The 25,275-nt window shown below is 52.0% G+C and overlaps 2 protein-coding genes across 3 annotated transcripts; both read left to right on the plus strand.

Annotated features, from left to right (window-relative positions):
- Positions 1–142: 142 nt before the first annotated feature.
- On the plus strand, positions 143–3,029 carry RPL12 (ribosomal protein L12; the record flags this gene model as incomplete). 2 transcript variants are annotated; one of them, XM_080356104.1, is made up of 7 exons in its annotated part: positions 143–277; positions 461–534; positions 858–956; positions 1,854–1,935; positions 2,314–2,400; positions 2,742–2,854; positions 2,938–3,029. In XM_080356104.1, exons 1-7 carry the CDS (start codon positions 241–243, stop codon positions 2,941–2,943), a joined length of 498 nt encoding a protein of 165 aa, XP_080212230.1. In that variant the 5' UTR covers positions 143–240. The 2 variants fall into 2 exon arrangements, with proteins under 2 accessions (XP_080212230.1, XP_080212229.1); XM_080356103.1 differs by lacking the exon at positions 2,938–3,029 and having other exon boundaries at positions 2,742–2,872.
- An 8,132-nt stretch (positions 3,030–11,161) lies between these two features.
- Positions 11,162–20,081, plus strand: ZMYND19 (zinc finger MYND-type containing 19). Its single transcript, XM_080355892.1, has 6 exons — positions 11,162–11,304; positions 11,559–11,618; positions 12,719–12,825; positions 16,922–17,062; positions 17,983–18,163; positions 19,171–20,081. Exons 1-6 carry the CDS (start codon positions 11,254–11,256, stop codon positions 19,312–19,314), a joined length of 684 nt encoding a protein of 227 aa, XP_080212018.1. The 5' UTR covers positions 11,162–11,253; the 3' UTR covers positions 19,315–20,081.
- Positions 20,082–25,275: the final 5,194 nt, after the last annotated feature.

Here is a 25,275-nt window from a genome sequence, read left to right on the forward strand (position 1 = left end):
CCCGCCCACTGCCCACCAAGACCCCGCCCACTGCCTTCCCCGCTCAGCCCACTGCCCACCCCAACCCCGCCCACTACCCTGCACGGCGGCGGGGGGCGGGGCCCGCGCAGCGCCGTCATCTCGCGAGATCTCGGGGGGTATATCAGCCGCACGGACGCGTGTGGGTTTCTTTCTGCCCGTCGCCGCGCTGGGCCGTGGTGTTCGCTGCATCCGCCGCCATCCGCGCCCCGCGCCGCCGCCATGCCGCCCAAATTCGACCCCAACGAGATCAAAGTCGGTACGTGCCGGGGTGGCGGCAGGAGCGGGGTGCGGAGCGGCCTTGGCCGGGCTGTGAGGGCGGCGGGAGCGGGGATGAGGCGGGCGGGATCGGGCCGGGGAGAGGCCCGGGCTGGGCCGTGAGGGCGGGTGGGAGCGGCCGGGCCCGTTGCAGCGGGGCTGACGGGCGGTGCTGTGCCTACAGTGTACCTGCGCTGCACCGGCGGGGAGGTCGGCGCCACCTCCGCTCTGGCCCCCAAGATCGGCCCGCTCGGTCTGGTATGTTCCGCGGCATCGGGCCGGGGTGGAGGGAACCGCGGGCGGCTCCTGGGTTGGCCGGAGGCCTCGCTGGGCTGAGGCGGGGAGGGACGAGTTGGGCGCTGCCGGGTGGGAGGCGGTGGACCAGGTTGAAGCAAATCCTGGGCAGCCCCGGTGGCCGTGGGTGCCATTGCCACGTGGCTTGAGGAGAAAAAGCTTTTTTTAGCAATTTTGCAACACAGCAAAAGAAATTGTGGTGGGCTTGGGGTTTCCGGTAAAATGGGGGTCTTGTACTGTGACTCAAGCGATGGTTTTCCTGACAGTAACCTGTGCTTTCTTCTCAGTCCCCCAAGAAGGTCGGTGATGACATTGCCAAGGCCACAGGTGACTGGAAGGGGCTGAGGATCACTGTGAAGCTCACCATCCAGAACAGGCAAGCGCAGGTACCCAACGCCACAAGGGATGGCTTCGTGGTGCAAGCGTCGTGCACAGGCGAGCTCTGCTTGCTCCAACCACGAGCCAAAATCCCGGCAGGGTCGACTCAGCCCTTCATCCTTCCGAGGTGGATAAAATGAGTTCCACACAGTGACTGTGTGGGGTCTTCTGGGAAAGACCTTGAAACACCCGCATGAGCCTCTGAGCATCTCTAGCTCAAATCTGGGGGGGTGTTTGTGCAGCCTGGGGGTCAGCGGGCTAGAGTTTCCCAACCTGTCAGTGATGGAAAGAGGTGTAAAAGAGAACTAAAGGAGGGAAGAGTCAGGGTAGACAGAAGAAACTGTTGGCCCTGAGGGTGGTGAGAGCCTGTCCCAGGTTGGCCAGAGAGGTGGTGGATGAACCATCCCTGGAGACATCCCAGGCCAGGCTGGACGGGGCTCTGAGCAACCTGAGCTGGGGAAGATGTCCCTGCTCATGGCAGGGGGGGCACTGGGGAGCTGGGGAGGTCCCTTCAACACAAACCATCTGTGATTCTATGATGTGCTTATGTGCAGATGAATTGTTCCTGCTACAGAACACTTAACCAGAAAATATCATTTAAAGCAATGCAGAAATACAAAGTGCTTCCTCACTAGGTCCTGCAGCCACCCGCCACTATACCTGTCCTGACTCAGTGGCCGGTATATTCCAGTGGTGGCTGAGAGGAAGCCCAGCCCAGGAAGCAGTTCTCCTCTGGCTGTGGGGAGGCCTGTGCCGAAAGGCTGGGAACAAGCTGCTGTGTCACAAAAAAGCCTTGTGTCCCGACAAAATAACCCAAATGGACGTGCTGTGGCTTTGCAGGCACTGAGTGCTTGGTGGAGTGTCATTCTGCATGGAGGGGGAAAAATGAATCTCTTTTTGTTTAGATAGAGGTTGTTCCCTCTGCCTCTGCTCTGATTATCAAAGCCCTGAAGGAGCCTCCTCGTGATAGGAAGAAGCAGAAAAACAGTAAGTTTTCATCTGGGTTTGGTTCTGAATGTGATTTGGTGGGAAAAGGAGAGATAGGTGCCTGCAGCTGAATTAATCATCATAAATTGGCCATGAGGTGCCTGGGGCTGTGAGAATTCCCTTAGTGTCAGTACAGACAGTTTGAGTGCCAGCAGAGCTGGGTTTCTTGGAAATGGGGCAGAGCAGCCACAGGTGAGCTGGCTCATGACACAGAGTTGTTCTTCTCGTGGGTGGCTTGTGTTGAGCCCTGGGAACAGGCGTGTGCTGATGGCGGCTTCCCTGTGGCTGTAGAGTCTGAGTGGTGCTTCCCAAACAAAGCACAGGAGCTGGAATGCTCAGTGTTCACACACTGACTGGTGCCGTTGCTTTCTGTCACAGTCAAACACAATGGCAGCATCAGCTTTGACGAGGTCGTGAACATTGCGCGGCAGATGCGGCACAGATCACTGGCCCGGGAGCTCTCGGGTAAGTTGATGGGATTGCACAGAGTCCTCCCTTGCCCTCAGCACCTGAGCTGGGTCCTGTGTGGCCTGGGCCTTGAGTACCACGTGGACAGTATTGGGCTGGGGTTGAGCAGCCCCCTCACACCTTCTGGGGAAGGTTGTGCGGGGTGGTGACAGGTACACGTGGTATTTCCTGGTGTATTCCCTGGAAACCAGTGCACTAGACCTGGCTTAGTGATGTCCCCTGTGGTACAGCCTGGAAACCTCAAGAGAGGGAGGGACAGCTGAGGGGTGTGAGGAATTGAGTTCTCTGGGTGTTTTTCCTGTGGTAAAGCACTGACAGGCTCTGTCTTCCTGCTGCAGGGACCATCAAGGAGATTCTGGGGACTGCCCAGTCTGTGGGCTGTAGCATCGATGGCAGGCACCCACATGACATCATCGATGACATCAATAATGGTGCGATGGAGTGCCCAGCTGTGAGTATCCATCTGTGACTGAACCTGTGTTGGGCTGTTTCCTAAGGACTCTGCTAACGAGCTGTGTTTACTTCTTTCAACAGAGCTAAGACTGCAGGGAAGAAGATGCCATATGAAGGCTCCTTAAGTATTTTGTAGCACCTTAAATACTTAATAAAAGACCCAGTTGTCTGCAGTGTTGCTTCATTTGTGCTGTGAGTGGTGGGTTTTGGTTGGGGAGCACCTGCCCTCTGTATCAACAAGGGGATGGTTCTTACTGAATCTGCTAAGCTGGAAGATGCTCATTTCCCGTTTGCTGCCCTGAAGCTGTTGGTTTGCAGCAACACTGAGCTTAGAGAAATGGAGTTGCCTCAAGCCAGTGCTTGCAAATGTGCCACAAAGGGCAAACATGGCTGAGTGGGTTTTCTGTGAGCTCTGTCCTTGTCGGGGCCAATGTGCAGGTCTGAGAGCAGCAGGTACTGCACTAACAGCTCCAGCTCCCCTCAGCAGCCAGGACAGGACAGGGACACACGCCAGTTCTTGAGCTGAGTTGCTTATGTGCTTATTTCATCACTGGATGGAGTAAGTCCCGTGGTTACAGGTGAAATCCTGGGACCCTCTTTGCTTCAGAAAGTTGTGAAGGGCCTGATGTTATGTCTCCTGACTCCTATAATGGTGAAACTGATGGAGCGCGGAAGGATCGCTGCATAGCCTCTGTCTACATCGTATGCTCCAGGTCCTGGTGTACACTCTGAAAATAACACAAGTGTTTCAGTTGGTATTTCCATGACCAAATCAAGTGCTACTGCTTGTCGAGGAATGCACCCTAAAACATGGCTGAGCCACAAAACTTGTATTTAGCAGTGACTATTCCTGTGGTTTCAGGTTTGCAGGAGTGCCAGCCTGACCTGCTGCTCACATACAAAAGGAGCTTGCCCTACTGACCCTCTTCCTGAAGGAAAGACAACCTGATTGCTTAGGGTAGCAGACTTGTTGGTAAGAGGCCTCTGTGTCTATTCTGGATTGGGGTGGGGACATCAGTACAGCTATTGAAAAGCACAGTGATCAAAGAGCAGAAGGTTGTGTCTTGTTTCTTGAAAACGAGCTTTTTTGGCAACACTCTTGGCCTTGCAATCACCATCTCTGGGATCTCCAGCAAGGCTATGAGCTCCAGCCCATCCACCTGTTTAACCTCTGGAGAGGTTCCTGCATGTTCCAGGCTCGATATTGTATTTCACAGTATTTGGCACTTGGTTCTCCCACCTGCCAGCTCTGTGTGGCTGTTCCGTGGTGCAGCTGGGAGGGGGTGGGTAGAGCTTACGTTCTTCAAAGATCTGGGGAAACCTTGTTCTGTTTCCAGCAGGGGCTGGATTTTCCCTTGGGGCAGCACAGCACATGGGATGACGTGTGGTCTTTCAAGCTGCAGAAAGCTCCGTTAGAAGTGAAATTATCCCCGTAATAAGAACACTTGAGCTGACTGAGGTATTACTAAAAACCCTGTTAACACCAGCATTATGACTACAGTTTACTTCAGTGCTAACAGTGTCCTGGGAAAAAAGAGGTTGTGAATATTAATGTAGGTCCATTTTTTCAAAGGCAAAGGGGACCAAAAAGTTCCCAAGATGCTGAACTGTATGAGCCTTGGTCTCAGAAAAGCTCTCAACAGTTATTCTCACAGAATACTTATGGCCCCAGAGGAAAACCTCAAAATAAACCTCCAAATAAATCCCGGGCCAAACTGCATGGGAGGAGCTGAGCACCTGTAGTGATGCTGCTTTCTCAAGTACACACAAGGGATGTGTTACCTTTTGGCACCGCAGTTCCTCAGCGGCTGCGGTTGAAGTTTGCTTGGACACAGAGTAATTCTGAGCTGGTTTGGTGAAATCAGACCTCTGTGTTTGCTCTAGCTTAAGCCAGGAGTGTGGCTTGGGCTGAGCCTTCGGCACTGCCTCTTGACGCGCAGCAGCATCGTGCTCTAGGAATGTATTTCATACTGCTTGTGAAGCACAAAATCTACATTGTGATCTTTGGGAATCCCCTGTATTTCCATGTGATTTAATAAAATTTGCTGCTTTGACAAGGCGTCCATTTCTCACCTGCCCCACTCCCATTAAAGCCCTTCCTGGTCACACAAGTTAAACTGCACAAAGGTGGACCCTGGGGAAAGAGAAGTCCCCAGCCTGTCCTTTTAAGGTCCAAAACACCAGGTCAGCATCAAGGCCAGCCAAACGAAACTGCGAATCGCGGCTGTTTTCTGCCCCGGTCCTGCTGTCTGAGACATTTTATGAAGCAACAGCTCTGTAATTTCAAACTGAGCCCATGGGCAGAAGTGAGTTGCCAGGATCTCTGGGGAAAGGCCGGGCTGGCAGCGTAGCATAGGGTGACTGCTGCATGGGCCTGTAGCGACAGGACAAGGGACAATAGCTTTAAACTGAGAAGGGAGATTTAGCTTAGGTACAGGGAAGAAATTCTTCCCCACAAGGGTGGTGAGAGCCTGGCCCAGGTACCCAGAGAGGTGGTGGATGAACCATCCCTGGAGACATCCCAGGCCAGGCTGGACGGGGCTCTGAGCAACCTGAGCTGGTGCAGATGTCCCTGCTCATGGCAGGGGGGGCACTGGGGAGCTGGGAAGGGCCCTTCAGCACAAACCATCTGTGATTCCGTGTGTAAGTGGAGGAGTTTGGGCTGACCGCATTTACGATTTCTTAGAATTTCCAGTCTTGTCCTTTCTTCCCTGATGAACGATGGGTACATTGCTCCGTCGAGCCGGGGGCCGCAGACATTGTAGGCTGGCTGTAGTAAAATAGGGAAAGGCAGGACAAATAAAAAGAGAAATTAGTTTTTATCAACTCAAACAGCCATGGCAGACACCAGGGCTACAGTACAGCCTGACCTGTGACTGCTGGACCCTCATTCCTAAAGCAAAAGTGACCAAAACCTGACCCAGGTGTCTCCAGAAATTGCAGTTTCCTGCAGAACCCACGAGGTTTTGCCCACAAACTGTTACGGGTCTGTCTGTCCCTGGACCCGCAGTGTGGGTGTCCTGCAGCCTCGTCCGCTGATGGAAGGGGAGAGCGGGAGAGTCGGTGACTTTGCTCTTCTGTTTGCTTTTTCTCCTGCTGTTTGAAGGGCCTTTTTCTGAGGCAACCAGGGAGTAAAACAGGAACAGGGCTGAAATCACAGATGCTTATAGAATCATTTTGGTTGGGAAAGACCATTAAGATCATCAAGCCTAATCATTCCCCCACCCCTGGCACTGCCCCATGTCCTGAGAACCTCATGTCCGTCTGTCCAACCCTCCAGGGATGGTGACTCCAGCACTGCCCTGGGCAGCCTGTTCCAATGCCCCACAGCCCTTTGGGGAAGAAATTGTTCCCACATCCAACCTCAACCTCCCCTGGCGCAACTTGAGGCCGTTTCCTCTGCTCCTGGCGCTTGTTCCTGGGGAGCAGAGCCCGACCCCCCTGGCTCCAAGCTCCTTTCAGGCAGTTCAGAGATCAGAAGGTCTCCCCTCAGCTCCTGTTCTCCAGCTGAACCCCCCAGGTCCCTCAGCCGCTCCTCATAGGAGTTGTTCTCTAGACCCTCTAATTCCTTCAACTCTCATTCCGTGGCTTGGAGTTGACCACGTCCCAACCCGGAACGCTGTGGGGATGCTCTCTGAACCAGGGCCGGACGTGGCTCCTCATGCTCTGTAACCTGGTCCCTTCCCCACCTCTCAAAGGATTCGGCTTGCAACAAATGCTGGTAAGATATAGGGGGAAATAATCCTCAGTGATGAGCCGTGAGAGGCTGCAACAGGGATGCGGTGGGACCCCACCCTGGGCGATACACTAAGCTCAGCCTAAGGCTGGCCTGGCTGGGCATTGGGCGGATCTTGGGTCTCCTTTCAGCTGAAGTTGTGCAGCGCTTCCACAACCAAGCTGCACGTTCCCTGAGGCAGGACGGCCCAGCAGAGGCCCGCAGCACCCCTCTAGGCAGCTATTTTAGTTTAAAGACGTTTAAAGTATTTGTTGACCCTGGTGCTGACCCCAGTTTGGTGTGAACCCCGAGCATCTGAGGAGCCGTCGGCCTCGGGGGCGCCTGGGGCTGTTCTCGGTACCACCACTCACACTGGGGGTTTTCTCTCACTTGGCAGTGCTGGAAATAATTGGAAAAAGGGTTTATTTTGCTTCAGGGAAGTTCTCTTGGGGCAGGATACACAACCTTTCCCATGCTACCTTAGGGCATGTGCGCTGGTGGAAGCAACACAGCGCTTGGAAGGACGGTGCTACCCTGCCAACTATTAATGTTTTTCCAAGCCAGGCTTCTTAGAAAGGAGGCAAAGGGCTTGTTAAAGATAGTAACAACTTACATTAATTCCACATAGAAATTCCATCTTCGAAACCATGTTTGTGCTCTGATGCCAAAATTTCTTCCCTCTCTGGTGACCTGCGCCTTCAGGAGAAAAGAGGGAAAGGGACGTTGAGAAGCGCTGAGCCCTTCCCTGGAGACCTTTGCGCTGGTGGTGTAATTTGTGCACTCTAAGGACAATTAGTGTTTTCATTTCCCTGAGACAAAACAGGCCCTGAAAAGCCAGATCTTTGGGATTTATGTCTTCCTGCGTTATGACACGTTAGGATAGAAAATCTGAATTTTGTTATAGATTAGAATCCTAGAAACATTTTGATTGGAAGACACTCTCAAGATCATCAAGTCCAACCATTCCCCCACCCCTGTCCCTGCCCCATGTCCTGAGAACCTCATGTCCGTCTGTCCAGCCCTCCAGGGTTGGTGACTCCAGCACTGCCCTGGGCAGCCTGTTCCAATGCCCCACAGCCCTTTGGGGAAGAAATTGTTCCCACATCCAACCTCACCCTCCCCTGGCGCAACTTGAGGCCATTTCCTCTGCTCCTGGCGCTTGTTCCTGGGGAGCAGAGCCCGACCCCCCTGGCTCCAAGCTCCTTTCAGGCAGTTCAGAGATCAGAAGGTCTCCCCTCAGCTCCTGTTCTCCAGCTGAACCCCCCAGGTCCCTCAGCCCTGGCCGCCCCCCAGCCCAGTGCCACAGTGCGGTTTTCCCCACGAGCAGGGATTTGGCTCCCTGGTTCCCTCCAGCAGATGATCACAGTGCTGGGAGACACCCTGGTCTTCACAAGGTGATGTCCGTCCATCCATCCATCCATCCATCCATCCATCCATCCATCCATCCATCACCTTCTGCCACTTTGGTGGCCTCAGGGAGGCTGTGTCCTCCTGCAATGTCCCCAAGGGCAGGGAACTGCAGTGAGGAGGCAACATGGGAAGTTCAGAGGATGTCAAAATGGGGAAAAAGGGCCCAAATAGGAAAGGGAGGTTTTTTCTGGCATAAAGGCAGGGAGGAACCTGCTTTCTGGAGGAGCTGCAGGCACAAGCCCTGGCTGGAAATGAGGCTCAGGCAGCACAAAACCACCGCTTGCCTCTGCTGTACCCCGAGCAGAACAGGTGTCCCCACACGAGCTACGTACAATGGTACCGACAGCAAACACCCAAAACGGAGCTGGTCCTACAAATCCTGCGAGTTTGGAGCATGGAGGAAGATGCCTGGGCTGAAATGATGGATTCCAATTGCTGCGATGGCCTTATGTGCCCATGTATAGCTTGGAATAACCCCCAGTGCTGGAAGGGCTGCTGGTAAACGGGTCCCACGGGGAGCCCTTCGCCGCAGGGTGACCTCACAGTGGTGTTTTGTGACACCATGGTGCCCCGGGTCCCCCATAGCCGGGGCACAGCGGGTCTGGGCACCGCAGCACCGAACACCGAGATTTTGGGTGGTACCATGGGCTCTTGGGCTTTTCTCTTCAAAATATATGGCCACAATCATAGCAACACACAGTCATCAAAAATGAAGTGACCTCCTGATAGAGCAATGTACATGTTTATTAATTCACTGCATGTCCCTTCCTTCCTTTCCTTTCCTTTCCTTTCCTTTCCTTTCCTTTCCTTTCCTTTCCTTTCCTTTCCTTTCCTTTCCTTTCCTTTCCTTTCCTTTCCTTTCCTTTCCTTTCCTTTCCTTTCCTTTCCTTTCCTTTCTTTCCTTTCCTTCCCTTCCCTTCCCTTCCCTTTCCTTTCCTTTCCTTCCCTTTCCTTTTCTTCCCTTTCCTTCCCTTTCCTTCCCTTTCCTTCCCTTTCCTTCCCTTCCCTTTCCTTCCCTTTCCTTTCTTCCCTTCCCTTCCCTTCCCTTCCCTTCCCTTCCCTTCCCTTCCCTTCCCTTCCCTTCCCTTCCCTTCCCTTCCCTTCCCTTCCCTTCCCTTTTCCCTTCCCTTCCCTTCCCTTCCCTTCCCTTCCCTTCCCTTTTCCCTTCCCTTCCCTTCCCTTCCCTTCCCTTCCCTTCCCTTTTCCCTTCCCTTCCCTTTTCCCTTCCCTTCCCTTTTCCCTTCCCTTTTCCCTTCCCTTTTCCCTTCCCTTCCCCAATTTCCAGTTGACCTTATTAGAGATCTTATTTATTTTTCTTTTCTTTTTTATTTATCTTATTTATTTTTCACAAACCCTTTAAAAAGCAAAACATTCTTTTTACCACGTAGATATTTAGTTCCAAATTCAAGGAGTTGCTTTGCTATTGCACTGAACACAATTCCTGTTGCCTATCACGCTATGGATGTTCACCTCTCCGGTTCGCTGTCAGAACAGACGTTGGGTTTGGGTTTGTGCCCAAACTGCGGACGCAGCGTTTGCAGAATTAGAAACTCCCCTGATCTTACGGGTCGAGGTGCTAATGACGCGCTGTTCCAAACAGCTCCATGTTTAATTCCCTGCTCCACCACCATAGCCTGAAGGCGTTTTTCTCCTCTGTGGGGCTGCCCCATCGCAGGGATGAAAGACTCAGAAAAGGTTCCCAAGGTTCATCTTCAGATTTAACGTTTGGCTCATTTAGCCGCTTGTAGCATCAGTTTAAACCCACCTTACTTGTTGTTCATGTTCTTCAGGACACAGTCGTCCTATTCTGCCCTAGAGATTTGTAACTTTGTACATAGGAAGCTGCTTTACTCAGCCTTCCTTGGCTGCTTTATCCGCCGATTTGCATGTCGAATTCCCTCTGTTCCAAGCGTTCTTGCAGGGTGCTGAGGCAGCCGACACGTCCATCAGGAAACCACGGCAGCTCTCGGCACATCTCTGCAAACCCCTTTCCCCAAGTTTTGTGAAATAAGGATTAACTTTCTAGGGTTGGCGATTTTTATTGTCGTTTAGATGTTAGTCACAATTAGATCATGGAAATACAGAACCAGGCTGCTCGTGTGAGGACCATGGTGGTGTGATGGATCAAATTTGGCAAGAACAAATGATTTTTGGAGACCCTCCTCACCACAACAGCGGGTCACAGAATCATAGATTGTCCTGAGCTGGAAGGGACCCAGAAGAATCATGGAGTCCAACTGCTGTCCCTGCACAGGACACCCCACAGGTCACCCCGTGTGTCTGAGGACGTTGTCCAGTCTCTTGTTGAACACTGTCAGGTTGGGGCCGTGACACCTCCCTGGGGAGCCTGTTCAGTGTCCAGCACCTCTGGGTGAAGAACCTTTTCCTCATGTCCCACTGACCCTCCCTGCACATCTGCTGCCATTCCCTTGCGTCCCCATCTGTCTCTGCACGAGTTTTGGCAGCGACACCCGTCCCAGCGAGCACGGCTGCGGGGTGCCCGGGAGCTGCCGGGGGTTATGGCGGTTTGCAGCGACCCCCCGGCTGTTTGTCGGGTTTGCTGGTGTCTCCACACGACACCCCGAACCCCCCCCAGCAGGTTTTGCCCCTCAGCTCAGCCCCGGCGGCCGCAGATCCGCACAGCGAGCAGCACCCGCGCACTGAGCAGCTGCCCCGCCGGCGGAGCGGGAGGCGCAGCGCCGGGGGCTGCGGAGCGGCCTGAACCCTCCACGGGAGCTGCGGCTGAGTCCGGCCCTGGGGGATCCACGGCCCTGGGGGATCCACGGCCCTGGGGGATCCACGGGCTGCGCAGCCGCTGTGGCCAGCCCGCCGGGCAGCGCGGCTGTGCCGGGGCCGGGCCGAGCCCCGCCGTGCGCGGAGGCGGGAGGCGGCCGGCGGACACACGCGGCCCCTTTAAGCGCTGCCCCCCCGCATTCGCGCTCTCCACTGTTGGCGGCACAAAGCTTCCCGCGAACGTGACGTCACCGCCCGCGCCCGAGCCCGCTCCCGCGCGCGGTTCCCCCCCTCCCCCACGTGACCCTGCGCCGCGCCGCTGGCCGATTGGACGACCTGGCTACGTAGAAGGAGCGACGCGCCGGCGGCGCGGGCCGCCATTGGTCCGGAGGCCACGGGTGGGAGGTGGTGCGGCGCCCCGCCCCCCCCCCGGGTGTGCGCGAGGCGGCGGCGCGTGGCAGCGGCGGCTCCCGCCGGCGGGCTCTGCGCTCCGGGCTCCGAGGGGCGAGCGCGGGCGGCGGCCCCGGCCCGGCCCCGCCATGACCGACTTCAAGCTGGGGATCGTGCGGCTCGGCCGGGTGGCCGGCAAGGTGAGCGCGGCGCGGCCGCGGCCTGAGGGCGCCGGGGGGCGCGGCCGGGCGCTGCGGGCCGGGCTCGGCCGCGCCGGGCGGAGCGGGGGGGCGGGCGGCGAGAGCGGGGCTGGGGAGCGGGGCTGAGGGGCCGCGCTGGCGGCACGGGGCGGGGGGGCGGGCGGGCGGGCGGGCCGGTCGGTGCCACCGGTCGGGGAGGGTACGGGAAGGCCGGGCCGTGCGGCCGCGCTGACGGCGGGCCCGGTGTGTTCCAGACCAAGTACACGCTGATCGACGAGCAGGACATCCCGCTGGTGGAGAGCTACTCCTTCGAGGTGAGCGGCCCCCGCCCCGCCGGGCCCGGCTCCCCCCGCCCCCCGGTGCCGCTTCTGGCCGCCGGGCCCGCCCGCGCTCCGCGCCGCTCGCTTCGTTCTGCGCGGCTTCTTACCCGCGGTACCAACTCCCCGCTCGGTGTCTCCCCCGCGGCCCGGCCCTCAGCCCCCGCTCCCTCCGCCGCCCCGGGGCCTTTCCCGGCTCTGCGGCCGCGGTTCCCGGGAGGGCTCGGCCCCACCGGCTGCCGAACGGCGCGTTTGTCCGCCTGTGAAGCGCTTTGGCCCCACTTTGCCCCGCACCGCTCCTGCTTTGCGGGAGGGAAAACGTTTGAAATTATCAAAACACCGACGCGGATGCTTTCAAGCAGGAAAAGTTGCCTTTTTCCGTTTTAAATGAGCATTAGTTCAGAATGAGTTGATTTATTGTGTAGTTTTTGGCTTTCTCTTTGTATGCTTTTTGAGAACCAGTAGTTTGTTTTCCCTTATTTGGCTTGGGAAACTTAAAAAATGTTCACTCTGCATTCTCAGATGAGAAAAACTTTATTGCGACTTACTATGGGACCAGAAATAATATTCGCTTTTAACATCCACTGAAAGAGGGTGAGCGGGTTCTACCCAGACTTTGAGAGAGAAAGAACTCTTGGTTACAAAATCTTGTAAGCCAAAGGCTTTTTTGGAGGAGGGACCATCTTTTGCTTAGTGCCTGCAGCTCAACAGGTGCTTCAGAGCTGCTGGTAGAAGTTTGAGAGCTGTGGCAACGCTGCCCCCGAAAATCGCCGCATTTGTCCCCAAAAATCACAGAATCAACTTGGCTGGAAAAGACCTCTGAGATCGTCAAGTCCAACCCGCGTTTGCCCCCCAAAATCGCTGCGTTTGCATGTTCCTCCTCTGCCGTGGAGTGGAGAAAAGAGGGCAGGAGCCTCTTTCTTACCTTTCCCATCTTCAGACACAATAGCAGAGCTGGTTGGTTCCTTTGGGAGGTTTGGAACAGCTCAAATTCCATTAAGGACAAGCGTTAATTATCGGGGTTGTCCCATATCCCAGTGGAGCGTGTGCTGTGCCGCTCGCCGCTGGGTGTTCTCACAGCTGTCGTTTCTCTCCAGGCTCGGATGGAGGTTGACGCTGATGGCAACGGTGCTAAAATATTTGCTTATGCGTTCGACAAAAATCGTGGAAGGGGATCCGGCCGCCTCCTGCATGAGCTGCTTTGGTAGGTATCGTAAGGAGAGCTCAATACCTTCAGGGTTTGCTAAGGTGGAGTTTGCTGCCACCACTTGTAGGTTTATTTCTCTGCGAGGCCTCTCAGGAGGGTTGTGGCTGCGCTCAGTTGGAAACCCAGCACAGGGGCTGCCTGTAGATCTTACTCTGCTTTGGTTTTGCGCTTCAGGTACCTGAGTCTCTGTAAAAACGTTATTCCCAGGGAAAAAAGTGATAAGTATTATCCAAATAGACACTTTAAATCTGTGAAATGCTACTAAAGCTTCAGTTCAGGGGTGGGAGAGCCAGGGACTGGCTCCATTCGATAGATGAAGACTAATTGAGGTGCTTTTATTCTTTTTGTGCTGTCATAATGAGGTCTGTGTTATTGGCAGCAGTGAGAACAGGCAGAGCACTGGGGAGAGATGGAGCATCTGAGAACTTAAAACTTGAAGCGGTGCTGATGGTGCTTCAGATCAACTGCTACGTTTTATTTTCCGTAGTTTAAGAATCGTTGCTTAATGTCCTGTGTAGCTGCCAGTTTAGATTCAGAGGCCAACTTAGTTGTGAGAAGTTAGTTCGTCCACTGAGCTAATAAATTGCTCTTTGTAGACCTGTTTTGAGCATTAATTTTTGAGAAATTAAGCACTTTTTCTATTCAGTGCCATAAACTATACCTAATGCCCAAAATATAGCTGTGCTTTCTTTATTGTTCCAGGGTACTACTTCTTCCTCTACCTCTATACAAGAGGAGGGAGACGGGAAAACTATCAGAAACTATTATTATTATTATTTACAATCTGCTCGTTATGTATGAAATTTAACCTTCATCTGTTAATGTTTAATCCCTTTGCCCATATAACTTGGGTGAAAATTATATGAAGTTGGCTACAGTACGTGGGATAAATCACTGTTGGCTGCTGCTAACTGAACCACGCACAGTAATAATTGTCTGTAAGCGGCATTAGACAGCATCTTAGAATCATTCCGGCTGACTCTGGAAGGCTGTGCTGATGGTGACTGGCCAGTTGTTTGCTCATTACACAGCTCAGTCATCGCCTCTTCTGATTTGTTTTACTCAAATTAGGAAATAATTAATGTGTTCAGTTAGGTAATTCAGATTGTGTCACTCTAGCGCGCGCTGGTGTTAAAACAACTGGGATTGTGTGTAATAGGGATTTTTGAAAGCTGTAAAGATGTGATCAGCCAGGCAACCCGAGCTGTAGTTCTGAAGCTGCGAAGTCAAATTCTCTGACTAGAAAATACAAAGTATTTCGGCGTTTCCGTGAGTTCAGTTTGATCCCTTTGAGGGCGCAGGTTTTGCTGGGGTGTTTAATTCCAAGCTCACACAGCACAGGTTCATGTACCCCAGGAGGCCCTTTGCCTGCAGTGCTGTGTCCTCGCTGCCCCTCGCAGGCAGAGCAGCCGCGCTGTTGGGTTGTTGTGCCCTGCGCTGGAGGCTGCTTTGAAAACAAAGCAGAAATGTATTTCAGTGGCTGGTCGTTCCCTTTGTGAGGAAGAGCAATGGAGGTTTTGGAGCCTTTGGAAGGCAGGAGAGACGGGCGGTAGCAGTCACCACTCTTCCCCGTGCCAGCCTTGCTTCTTGGGTACATTAAAAACAAAGAAGTTGAGTTACTGCAGGTATAGGAGGGGAATTCTACTGTTCTCGTCCAGACATTCCCCCCAAAATCAGCTCGCATTGAAAAAACTAACCTGAGTGTGGCTTCTGGTTGAAGATGAAGTGAGTAGGCTTGTGCTGGATGCTATTGCAAATAAAGGCAATAAAAAATCAGTTAACAGGTGTCTTAGTTCAGATAGTACATCACTCACAGCAGGAATCCGGTGGCTACCAGAGACCTTCTGCTCTTCCCCAAAGCTCCTGTTGACCTGCGGAGCGTGAGCTGCGCTGCCAAATGGGAACCACTGATTGACAAATCCAAACAGTCTTTCAGGAGGAGCTTCCAGCAGCCTCTCTCGTGCCTGTTGTGTTTCGGGATGGACCGTCAGCTCCTCTGGTTGGGACCCGCAGGATAAGTCTGTTGTCTTCTCACCCTGGTCCCTGCATAGAAACCCCAGCTCGCCGTGTTGTGGCTGGTGTAGTGATGTTCCCTGGGGAACAGCAGCAGTGGATTAGTCATCAGTATCACTCACTGTGTGTTCAGAAAGACATCCAACACCTAATTTTTGGGTTTTTTTGAGCACTTACCATCATACTGCTGTAACCTGCTCAGCTGACTTGAGTTGCTGGTGTCTGTACTTGGCGCTTTTATTACGGTCTTGCTTCTCAAGTTGGCTGCTGAGATACAAAACATCCAGTTATTTCTCCAGTTGATTCTCTGGAAAGGCTGAAGTGTTTTGCCTGGCATCTCGTGGGAGCTCAGGTGTGCTGGGGAGGTGGAAGCTCCGGCTCTGCAGCAGCGTTGGCTGCGTTGCCGAGGCCGTTTCTTCTCTGTCCCGTCTGCAGGGACAGCGCAGGTTCTTCCATGAGCTCGTCCTTCACTCACATTGCTGATTAACTTCTGCAGATGGTCCGTGCTGCATGGTTTTAAAGTGTAAGGTCTAGGGAGAGGAGTAGCACATCCTTGTTCATTCAAAGGTTCATTGATTGTATGCCGAGAAACGGGACCGTCCTGAATTTGCTAGTGCTAATTCTGGCATTGCTGCCAAGGGGTGTTGTGTTAACACTTTCACCCATCACTGGCAAGACCCGATTTCCATGTTTAAGGTAAGATAAGACCTGTCAGCAATGTAGATGAATGTGCATTTGTGCAAAGTGAGGGGGGTTGGCTGCTGTAGCTCTCAGGGTTCGCAATGTCCTTTACCCTTTGTCAACGCAAAAGCAGCTTTTCCTCCTTTAGGATCTTTCAGCCACCTCCTTTCCATGGTTTGGTTGCTTTTGTATAGGTTTTGTTTTCTTTCTCTTTTTTCCTCCTCAAAAGGAGGATTTTAGCCCTTTTCAAAGCTGAGCTTCTCCCAGTTCTGTTGGGCTCAGAACGCTCTCTGGTGGGGTGTCCGTGCCCTGTTCTGGTGCAGAGCTGCCCCTTCAGCAGGGCCTGCGTGCAGCCTCTCCAGGGGAACTCCACTCATCGCATTCTAGGAAGTTTGGGGGTATATGTGAATTGCAAGCGTCTTTCTTCTTCCCAAGGTGTATAGTTCCATCATATTTGTTGGGACGTTCTAGAAGGAAACGCCGGGTACCCTCAGCCGGTGCTGTCGGTGTCGCGTTGTCCTCGGTCGCTGCCGTTCTGCTCTCTGACACCAGCCAGGGCACAGCAAACACACCGGCACACAATCTCTGTCCAAGCGTTTCGGGCGGGATGGGGATTCCCGCAAGAAGTGATACGGAAACTCGTCCAGGCATGAGGGCGCTTGACAGTGAGCTCGGTACTTCGTGAAATAAAGGAGAGATGAAAAAAGGTGCAGTGGGAAATGAAACTGTTAGAAGGCAAAAGCGAAGAGTCACAGTAGGACTTTAATGTGCAGCTGTCCTTGTTGTCATAATAGTATTATTATGTATGATAATATTATCGTAATATTATAATAATAGTTCAGAGCAAGTTTGGGTCGATGTCTCTTGCTCGGTTGTGGAGGCATTTCAGGCTTTCTATGCGTTACACGTAATTAAGAGTCTAAAAAGCATTTGCATACTTGGTGAAACCTGTCCTGTTGCTCGTTAAGAGACATTTTATCATAAATAACAAACTGTGATGTGATACCAGTGCCGAACTTGCATCAATGTGTCTGACAGAATTTCCTGTTGGAATAATGAAACGGTGTTGGCACCTCTCAAGTCTGCTCTGTGGAACACAATAGTTACATAGGTGCACTAACCAGAGCGGTGGTCGCTGGAACTTTCTTTGCAATATGCTTAGAATTAAAATGTAACATGATTGTCTTTTTGATTTCGCTATTTGATAATGTCAATAACCTCCTGGAACAAGACTCTTCTGGGAGTTGGTAGGTCTGAAGCAGCCACTGCAGCGTGTTGGCAATCCAGGCTTTACGGCGACTGTTTCGGTGACACCAGAAGGTGGAATTAGTGTGATTCTTGTCTTGTACCAACGTGTCGTGTTCGTCACTGACGTTCCAGTTGTTTTTGTCTCCTCCAGGGAGAGGCACCGGGGAGGGATCGCCCCAGGATTTCAGGTGGTGCATCTGAACTCGGTGACCGTGGACAACCGCCTGGACAACCTGCGCCTCGTTCCGTGGGGCTGGAAACCCAAAGCTGAAGAAATCTCCAGTAAACAAAGGTAAAATATCTTAAATTATCGTGTCTCCTTCCGTTAGCGATTTTCATCTTGGCACTGGGTTACTTATATGTCACTATGTCTTAGTGTCCTCACCTGGGGAATGGAATCAGTGCTTGCTGTTCGTGGCAGCTGTGAAGGGACCGTCTGATCCTCTGGTTTTAGTACGTAGAGGTCCTGCTGTGCCAGATGTTGTCACTGCAGTACAACAACTGGAATTCCCTTCCACTCGAGCGGCGGCATCTGGGCACGCTGGATTCAGTCTGCAGATCTTACGGGCTTGTGCTTGGGTCCTCAGGCACCAAAGTTCTAACATAACCTGTAGAAGCCAGTGGGTGTATTTTGAGTTGGAACCAAAGTGGGTTCTGGGATCAGCTTCCATGATCTTTCACCAGGAGGCTGTGGGAACTTCCTGCGTGCCGCATTGCATTGATGTTACGCAAAGCACATTAAAGTCAGCGTCAGGATGGATTTAGTTATGATGTGATGCAGGGATGTTCATTTTTGGTGGGTTTAACATCACGCAAGACACGTCTCTTGAAACACTCGCAGCACCCATGAGATGGGAATGTTCAGAGCTTATTAAACTGATGTTGAGATGTGAATGGCAATGGTGCTTCAATGATGCTCCCAATGATTCTGGGAGTTCAAGAACAAGAAACAGACTTCGAGTCATTTACACAGAAATAATTTTGCCTTATATCAATGTATCTTGAGAGATATTTTTAAACTTTTTTGTATTTAGGCTGAAACAACCCTAAAGATATTCCTGAAGATACGGAATATCTGAGGAGTTGTGTAGCCTGCGGCTTAACAGGCTAAAGACAATGTTAACCCTATTTGCTGTTTATTAATTTGGAGTCAATTTCCCTGTATGCTTGTTATGAATTTACTTACCAGATGCAGACTTTATTTTGTTACAGGGAACAAAGTCTGTATTGGCTGGCGATCCAACAGCTTCCTACAGACCCCATAGAAGAGCAGTTCCCTGTGCTGAATGTGACACGATACTACAATGCTAACGGGGACGTGGTGGAGGAGGAGGAGAACTCATGCACATACTACGAATGTCACTACCCCCCATGCACAATGATCGAAAAGCAGGTGTGTACAGCAGAGTTGAGAGTAAGCACGTAATGACTCGGGCTGCCCTGTGTGTCCAGGGCTTTGCTCCCTCAAATGTAAAGCTTTACATGTGCCATTCGGTTGCTAAAAGCCGTAATTCTTTTTAACTCGGGTTTTCTTTGGCGTGACGCTTCAGACCCTGCGATGACTTTTGGGTTGAGAGGCTGTAGTTTAGAATTGGAAGAATGAATGACCTAGTGGTTTGCTGGGAGGAGTTTAATTTCCGCAGGGTGTATGAAACACCAGGGGGACGTGTTCCCCGTGGGACCCAGGAGTGGGCAAGCGGCTGTGTGAGATGGGGAAGCAGCGTGAGAGGCTTTGAAAAATAATGTGTTTGACCTTTCCTGAGAAGAGGGAGGATTCGAGTGGCCCTTGGTTGAGAGATGGGAGGAGAGCTGCTTCTGGTTCTTGCTGTGGGCAGATCAAACAAAGCGACGTGTACGAGGGAGATGTCCAAGGGCTGTGCTGTTTTGTCCTTATCCCCTAACAGGAAGGGATTTTTTTGTGCTACCAAATGCTGAGTAGGCTAAAATCATTGCATTCCACTTTTTTCTTTGGGCGTTTGCAAAAATGGTCTTAAATGCCCTCTATTTGAAGAAGAGTGAGCTTTGCCTTTTATCTGGGTCTGCACATGGAAGCTTCCTGGATAACCCTCTGTTGGGCAACGACTGAGCCTGTGCAGGCCTCGAGGTCACTCGGAATTGGACGTGTTTGTGGTTGCAAACAGAACTTAGGTTGGCAAAACAGCCGCAGGGTGAGAACAAATGTGAAGCGCTCCAATATTTTGTCTATTAAGCCATAGTATGACTCCGCAAGAGCAACTGCAAAATGAAACAAGTGCAATCACTTCAAAACTTGTCGGTGCTCTGACGCTCCTGGTGGGATGTTTGTGTCTTTAAGTGCAAAAGAATTAATTATAAACTGGCTTGGGAAATGGTGTCGGGGCGCTGGGCGGGCTCGCTAACGCTGTCTCGTGTTCTTCCCAGTTACGTGAATTCAACATTTGCGGCCGCTGCCAGGTAGCGCGGTACTGCGGGTCGCAGTGCCAGCAGAAGGACTGGCCCGCTCACAAGAAACACTGTCGGGAGAAGAAACGAACCTTCCAGCAAGAGCTGGGACCAGAGCGATGACCGGGCGGCGCGGGCCTCTCAGCAGCAGGATTCCTTCTCAAAGGCATTGGACTCTTGCTTTTGCACAGTAATGACAGGCTGCTCCGTGAAGCCAGAGGCACTGAAGAAGAAATAAAACCCCTGTGATGCTTGAGCAGAACGGCTGACTGGACTGAGCCAGCTCCGACTGGTGCTGTGGAAAGGGATCGGGTCTGCCCTTCCAGTATTATATTCTCAAGCAAAAAGACTACTGTGGAGGCTCCAGGCAGGAAGCTTCTCGTTATTTATATGTTAATACGTTTGTAAACTCATGTACAGTTTTTGTTAGAAATTCTTGATAGGACTCATTAACTGTAATGTTCAGATGAGAACATGTTGTTGGCCTAAAAGTTTCAAAAAAAGACAAAAAAAAAAAGTCATGTAGCAAAAGCTTTTCCTCCCATGTGGCTTAGAAGTGTCTGTGGCTGTGCCAGGGCCGGGGGCGGCTCGGACACCAGCGCTGGCTCCGCAGAACTCTGCATGGAAGATATATTTAAAACAAACAAACAAAGGGGAGGGGGGAGCAAACGAAGTAAAGGTTGGAATGAATCCTTGTCTGCTCTCTGGTTTTCTCCTGTTCCCTTCCAGCCGCTTTCAGAGCACAATTGGACCGTGGAAATCGCTCCCCAGCGGACCCGTGTGCACAGCCAGGGGTGTCACCGCCATCCACAGGCGCTGCGGCTCTCAGAGCCGGAGTCGCTGTCCGTGACAGCGCTGCAGGTACCGCAGCTGTAGGGAGGCTCAGGGACGCAGCGGCTGTGTGGATGGGGTTGCCTTCGTGGCTTCCCTGCGAGCCTGGCAAACACTATAGCGATGTGCAGATATGTTTAAATGATCTCATATTTGGTAATTAGAGTTATTTATTCATTCACCTTCTCAGTGAGGGTGTCAGAGCCTGGCCCAGGCTGCCCAGGGGGTTGTGGAGTCTCCTTCTGTGCAGACATTCCAACCCGCCTGGACACCTTCCTGTGTAACCTCATCTGGGTGTTCCTGCTCCATGGGGGGATTGCACTGGATGAGCTTTCCAGGGCCCTTCAACCCCTGACACTCTGGGACTCTGTGATTTTTTTTTAACGAGGTGCTGTCAATCCAAGAATCACTTTTTGCATTTTTCTTTAATGTAGTAATAAGTAAAATAATATGGGAGGAGGATTTGTCTTGCACCCCTGTTTTCCTTTTGAGACATATTGTCATGTATAATCTGGAGTTATTTTTCATTTTTGCCTTAGAAATACAAGGAATATCAGCTGAATTTCCTGAAGAACTACATGGATGATTTAGTGCCAGGTGTTAGTGTTGCTTCCCCATAGAAGAATACAAGCAGCTGAATGCCCAACACAGCCTTTCTCAGAGTGCTTAGTAGATAAGGTATTGAAATACTTTTTGTAAAAGCCATTAAGAATTTGATTTTTCAGGCAGGATTCACTTTGCCACTTCATATTGCAATATTGGTCTTGCTTATATTCAGTTGGTTAGGAAATTGAACTGTGAACTTCCAATATTATATTTCTAATATCCGCACAGGAAGCGCTTAATTATCGGTGTTTGGATGGGTTTTCGTCCTTTTGCTTTAAGCATCTTGGGAAATGACACAGACCTTCTGAACCTTCCAGCTTGGTGGGCACAGTGTCGAGCTGCAACTCTTAAATCACGGTTATACTCCAACTTTTCTGTTCAGGCAGCCTAAAATACATTTACGTGTGAAGAAGTCAAGCAGAACCTAATCACATTTTCCTGGAATGGGAAATGGGTTCCTGTTAAGGAACATTCAATTATTTGCTTTCAATTATTTGCTGATTAATATAAAATGAGACATAAGGATATTTTTTTAACTCAAGGTAATCCATTGAGAAGGGCAGAAGCATTGACTCTTTTTCTTGCCTTTTTATTATAAAATGCTGCTACTTGTGGCGATTTTCCGCTGTCTCACCAGTGATTGTGTTTAGCAAACTGAAGTGCAGACTTGGAGCGTTTAAACTCCTCCAAACCGAGCAGGGAAAATGGTTAATCCTGCTGTTTGTAATGTTGCTGCGATGAGAAATGAGACGCAGGTGGCAGGTGAGATCCTAATGGGGCAACAGGTGATTCCTCTTGAGGTGAAGGGGATGAGGGGTGAGACCTGAGCTAAAGGGGCTGCAGAAACAGGGCAGGTGGGTTCTTGGGGTGACCCTGATCCTGGAAAAGGGGAGGGAAAGTGCCCCTGGATTTGGGGCTGTTAAACCAGCGAGCGCATGAAAAGTTGCTGTGATATCCAGAAAGGGCTCGGAGAAAAGACACATGTACCGACCTGAGCGTGTAAGCGGTGACTCCAGCCTGGCCTCGTGCCGGAGGAGGGAGATGTGACAGGGATTTTGGCTCTTGGAGATGTCCTGGGGACTTGGTGAACCGTGTCACTGCCTGCAGGACGGTTTTCCAACGATTCTGGCAGATCTTTGTGACTTACAGAGATCTTCCCTTTTTGTAAAGTGGAAATTCCACTGGGACATGGCAGCTCTGCTTCGTGTAGCCAAACATTTTTCAGAGCGTGAAGCTCTCGGAAAGGATCTCCTTTCCCCTCTGGAACGTGGCTGACGTGGATATGTGCATATGGGCAAGTATTTAAAAACCACAGGGTTAGAGTACATGTTATTTATCTCAGAGCAGCCTGTGCAGTGAATGAGCCAGCTCTTCAAGGACTTACCTGATTGCAATGCTCTCCATCTGAAATGTTTCCTGCATCTCCTGCCCTGGTGAGACCACATCTGGAATATTGTGTCCAGTTCTGGGCCCCTCAGTTCCAGCAGGACAGGGAACTGCTGGAGAGAGTCCAGCATAGGGCAACAAAGATGATTAAGGGAGTGGAGCATCTCCCGTGTGAGGAAAGGCTGAGGGAGCTGGGGCTCTTTAGTTTGGAGAAGAGGAGGCTGAGGGGTGACCTTATTAATGTTTATAAATATATAAAGGGTGAGTGCCATGAGGATGGAGCCAGGCTCTTCTGGGTGACAAACAATGATAGGACAAGGGGTAATGGGATCAAGCTGGAACACAAGAGGTTCCACTTAAATTTGAGAAGAAACTTCTTCTCAGTGAGGGTGACAGAGCCTGGAACAGGCTGCCCAGGGGGCTTGTGGAGTCTCCTTCTCTGCAGACATTCCAACCCGCCTGGACACCTTCCTGTGTAACCTCATCTGGGTGTTCCTGCTCCATGGGGGGATTGGACTAGATGATCTTTTGAGGTCCCTTCCAATCCCAAACATACTGTGATACTGTGATCTCTACCTTTTATTCCTTGGTTCTCTGAAGCACAAAGCGTTTGCACACACTCCTGATTCACCTGTGGACCAAAACAAGGCTTAATGAGTCAGGTTTCCTAGATAGGAACGTCAGTTTGGAAAAGAAGCTCCAGAAGACCTCTGGGGGAAAACGTGGCCGCGCTCATTGCTGTGAAGAGCACGGAGAGAGAACAAGCGCGGTGGGTTGGGACTGGGGGAGTTGCACCTTCGCACCATCAGTCTCTAAGCTGTGGTGCCTGTCACGCTGTGGATCTGATGCGTGTGCTTTGGGGGGTGACTGTGGCGGTTCGGGCCAGCGCAGTCCTGCCTGGGCCGTGTCACCGGCTGTGTCACCGGCCGTGTCCCCGGCCGTGCCGCTGTGTCCCCAGGAGTGCACGTGGCTCCCGTGCAGCTGCTGGGGCTCCTGAGCCTGGAGGAGCCCCCGCTGGTGGGTCACACTGGTTGACGTTGAGATGGTGAATGTCTGTCGGATGGTTCCAGAGGGATCCCATGGGCCTCCAGAGCCTTTGGGAGAGGCTGGAGAAATGTTTGTGTCACTGCTGCAAAGTGGTAAATCCAGCTCATGTCAGGAACCTGCAGCGTGACGAGGTGACCGAGGGGTGCACACGCTAAACACACCATGAGATGCCGATACTTCCCTCCCAGATACCCCGTCATAGCAAAATCGGGTGGCAATAGGTCACAATTCAAGCCGATAAAAATCACGGCTGGCTTAAAGAACACAAAATCTCAAATACAATATATTGCAAGGTGTTTAAATCTTGTTATTTGAGCCTTTAATATACCTGTAGGATTTTACGTCTAAGTTTTCCTCGGTGGTAGTGATTTAGTTTTAAATGAAGCTGGTGAAGGTAAAAGGGGCAATTATTAATATAAGACTTAATTTCTTGCGGGTGGCATGGAACCAGTGTAAAACACCACATGGGGGCCAGCAGCAAACGAAACAGAACTGAGGGGGGATGAAGGGAGGCTGGTGTGATTCAACAGCACTGGGTGGAATGTTGGTGGAGTAACTGAGTTTGTGTCCAAATGCAGAAGATGGAAAGAGTAAGATTTAGCAGGTGAAATGTGCAAAAAGCAAACAGACAGAAAGAAAAAAAGTAACGCAAATGGAATATGAAGAACATTCAAGTCATAGAACTTGCACAAGTAATTTTGAAAAATGGGAGCAGAGAGACTGCCAGTCAGGAGAGGGGGGTCTGAAGTCTCAGCAGAAAAAGCCTCAAGTGAACTGTGTGCATATGTGTTTGCTGGGGGGGTCACACAGGAATTCCTCCATATGGAGAGCTCAACAGACTCTGTTTTAGGAGAGACGGAAAGTTCAGATGAAATGAGCAGTAACAAATTGCCAGGACCAGACGGTGCCGCCCGCAGGTTCTGAGGTTCAAGGGTGGGAAGGCTGAGCTGCCGGCTGGGATGTGACCCCGGTGCCCACAGCAAGTGTGACGGCAGCCGCTGAGACGAGTTTTGGGGCAGGTGTGGCAAACTACAGCCAGGTGAACACAGCACTTGGCAACTCAGAGGAGCTGTGATGCTGTTGGAATTGTTTGAATGGCTTCAACAAGCGGGGGACAAAGGGGCTTTGGGTGGGACAGTCTGCTTGACCTGCTTGACCACGATCAAGGCACTTGAGGGAAAAAAGCTGCTGTGGGAAAAGGGGGAATGTTGTCACAAGGACAAACAACTGTTTATAAGACAGGAAAGGAAGAGTTAAAGGGAGGTGTGGGGTTTTTTTTGTGGAGGGAAGTCAACGTTTGGATGCCAAATACATTAAAAAATAATTGGGAAAAAAGTAGTGAACCAGGAAGGTGACAATATCCAATGATTAGATTGTTCAATGTAATAATACTGTAATAAAGGCTGAGTGGAGAATTGCGGGAGGATGTTACAAGACAGACTGGCAGGTAAATTCAGTGTTAACAAATGTCATGTTGTTTATGGGAGAACCCCAAAAGGTGAGTGCTGAGTGCCGGTACAGATGTGCTGTGTGCCCCGGGCTGGTTCTCACCCTGGGGAAGGGCAGCGGGACGAGGTGCTGGCAGGAACGGGGTCAGAACGGAGGGGGCACAGCCCCGGATCTGCGCTGAGAGCGCCGGGGTGAGGAAGAGCGGCGGAGGGAGGATGTGAGGGGAATGGTGGTGGTGATTTTCTCTCAGATGAGCAGCTGCCCTTCACCTGACCCGCAGGGCCCTGCCCGTGCGTTGCGGTGGGTGCTGGAACTTGTGTCTGCACAGAGCTTGGGCAAGTGACGGGATGAGAGGAAACGGCCTCAAGTTGCGCCAGGGGAGGTTGAGGTTGGGTCTGGGAACAATTTCTTCCCCAAAGGGCTGTGGGGCATTGGAACAGGCTGCCCAGGGCAGTGCTGGAGTCACCATCCCTGGAGGGTTGGACAGACGGACATGAGGTTCTCAGGACATGGGGCAGTGCCAGGGGTGGGTTACGGTTGGACTCGATGATCTTGAGGGGCTCTTCCAACCAAAATGATTCTGTGATTCATGGAAAAAGCCACATCCGAGGGCGCTAAGGGCGAAGCTCAGCACCCCGCGCTGCGTGTCCGGCCCGCCGGGCTGGGGCCACTGCGCTCCGGGCCGGGCAGCACCGCCCAGCGCTCGGGGCCGGCCAGCATCGCCCAGCACCGCCCAGCGCTCCGGGGCCGGGCAGCACCGCCCAG

This window comes from Nesoenas mayeri (assembly GCF_963082525.1).
Source record: "Nesoenas mayeri genome assembly, chromosome: 18".
NCBI classification, from domain to species: domain Eukaryota; kingdom Metazoa; phylum Chordata; class Aves; order Columbiformes; family Columbidae; genus Nesoenas; species Nesoenas mayeri.

Bases quoted from the DNA above. Each gene is read 5' to 3' on its own strand.
- ZMYND19 (XM_080355892.1), top strand. From the start codon at position 11,254: ATGACCGACTTCAAGCTGGGGATCGTGCGGCTCGGCCGGGTGGCCGGC. The intron at 12,826-16,921 runs GTAGGTATCGTA...TGTCTCCTCCAG, and splicing joins CTCCTGCATGAGCTGCTTTG to GGAGAGGCACCGGGGAGGGA. The intron at 17,063-17,982 runs GTAAAATATCTT...ATTTTGTTACAG, and splicing joins GAAATCTCCAGTAAACAAAG to GGAACAAAGTCTGTATTGGC.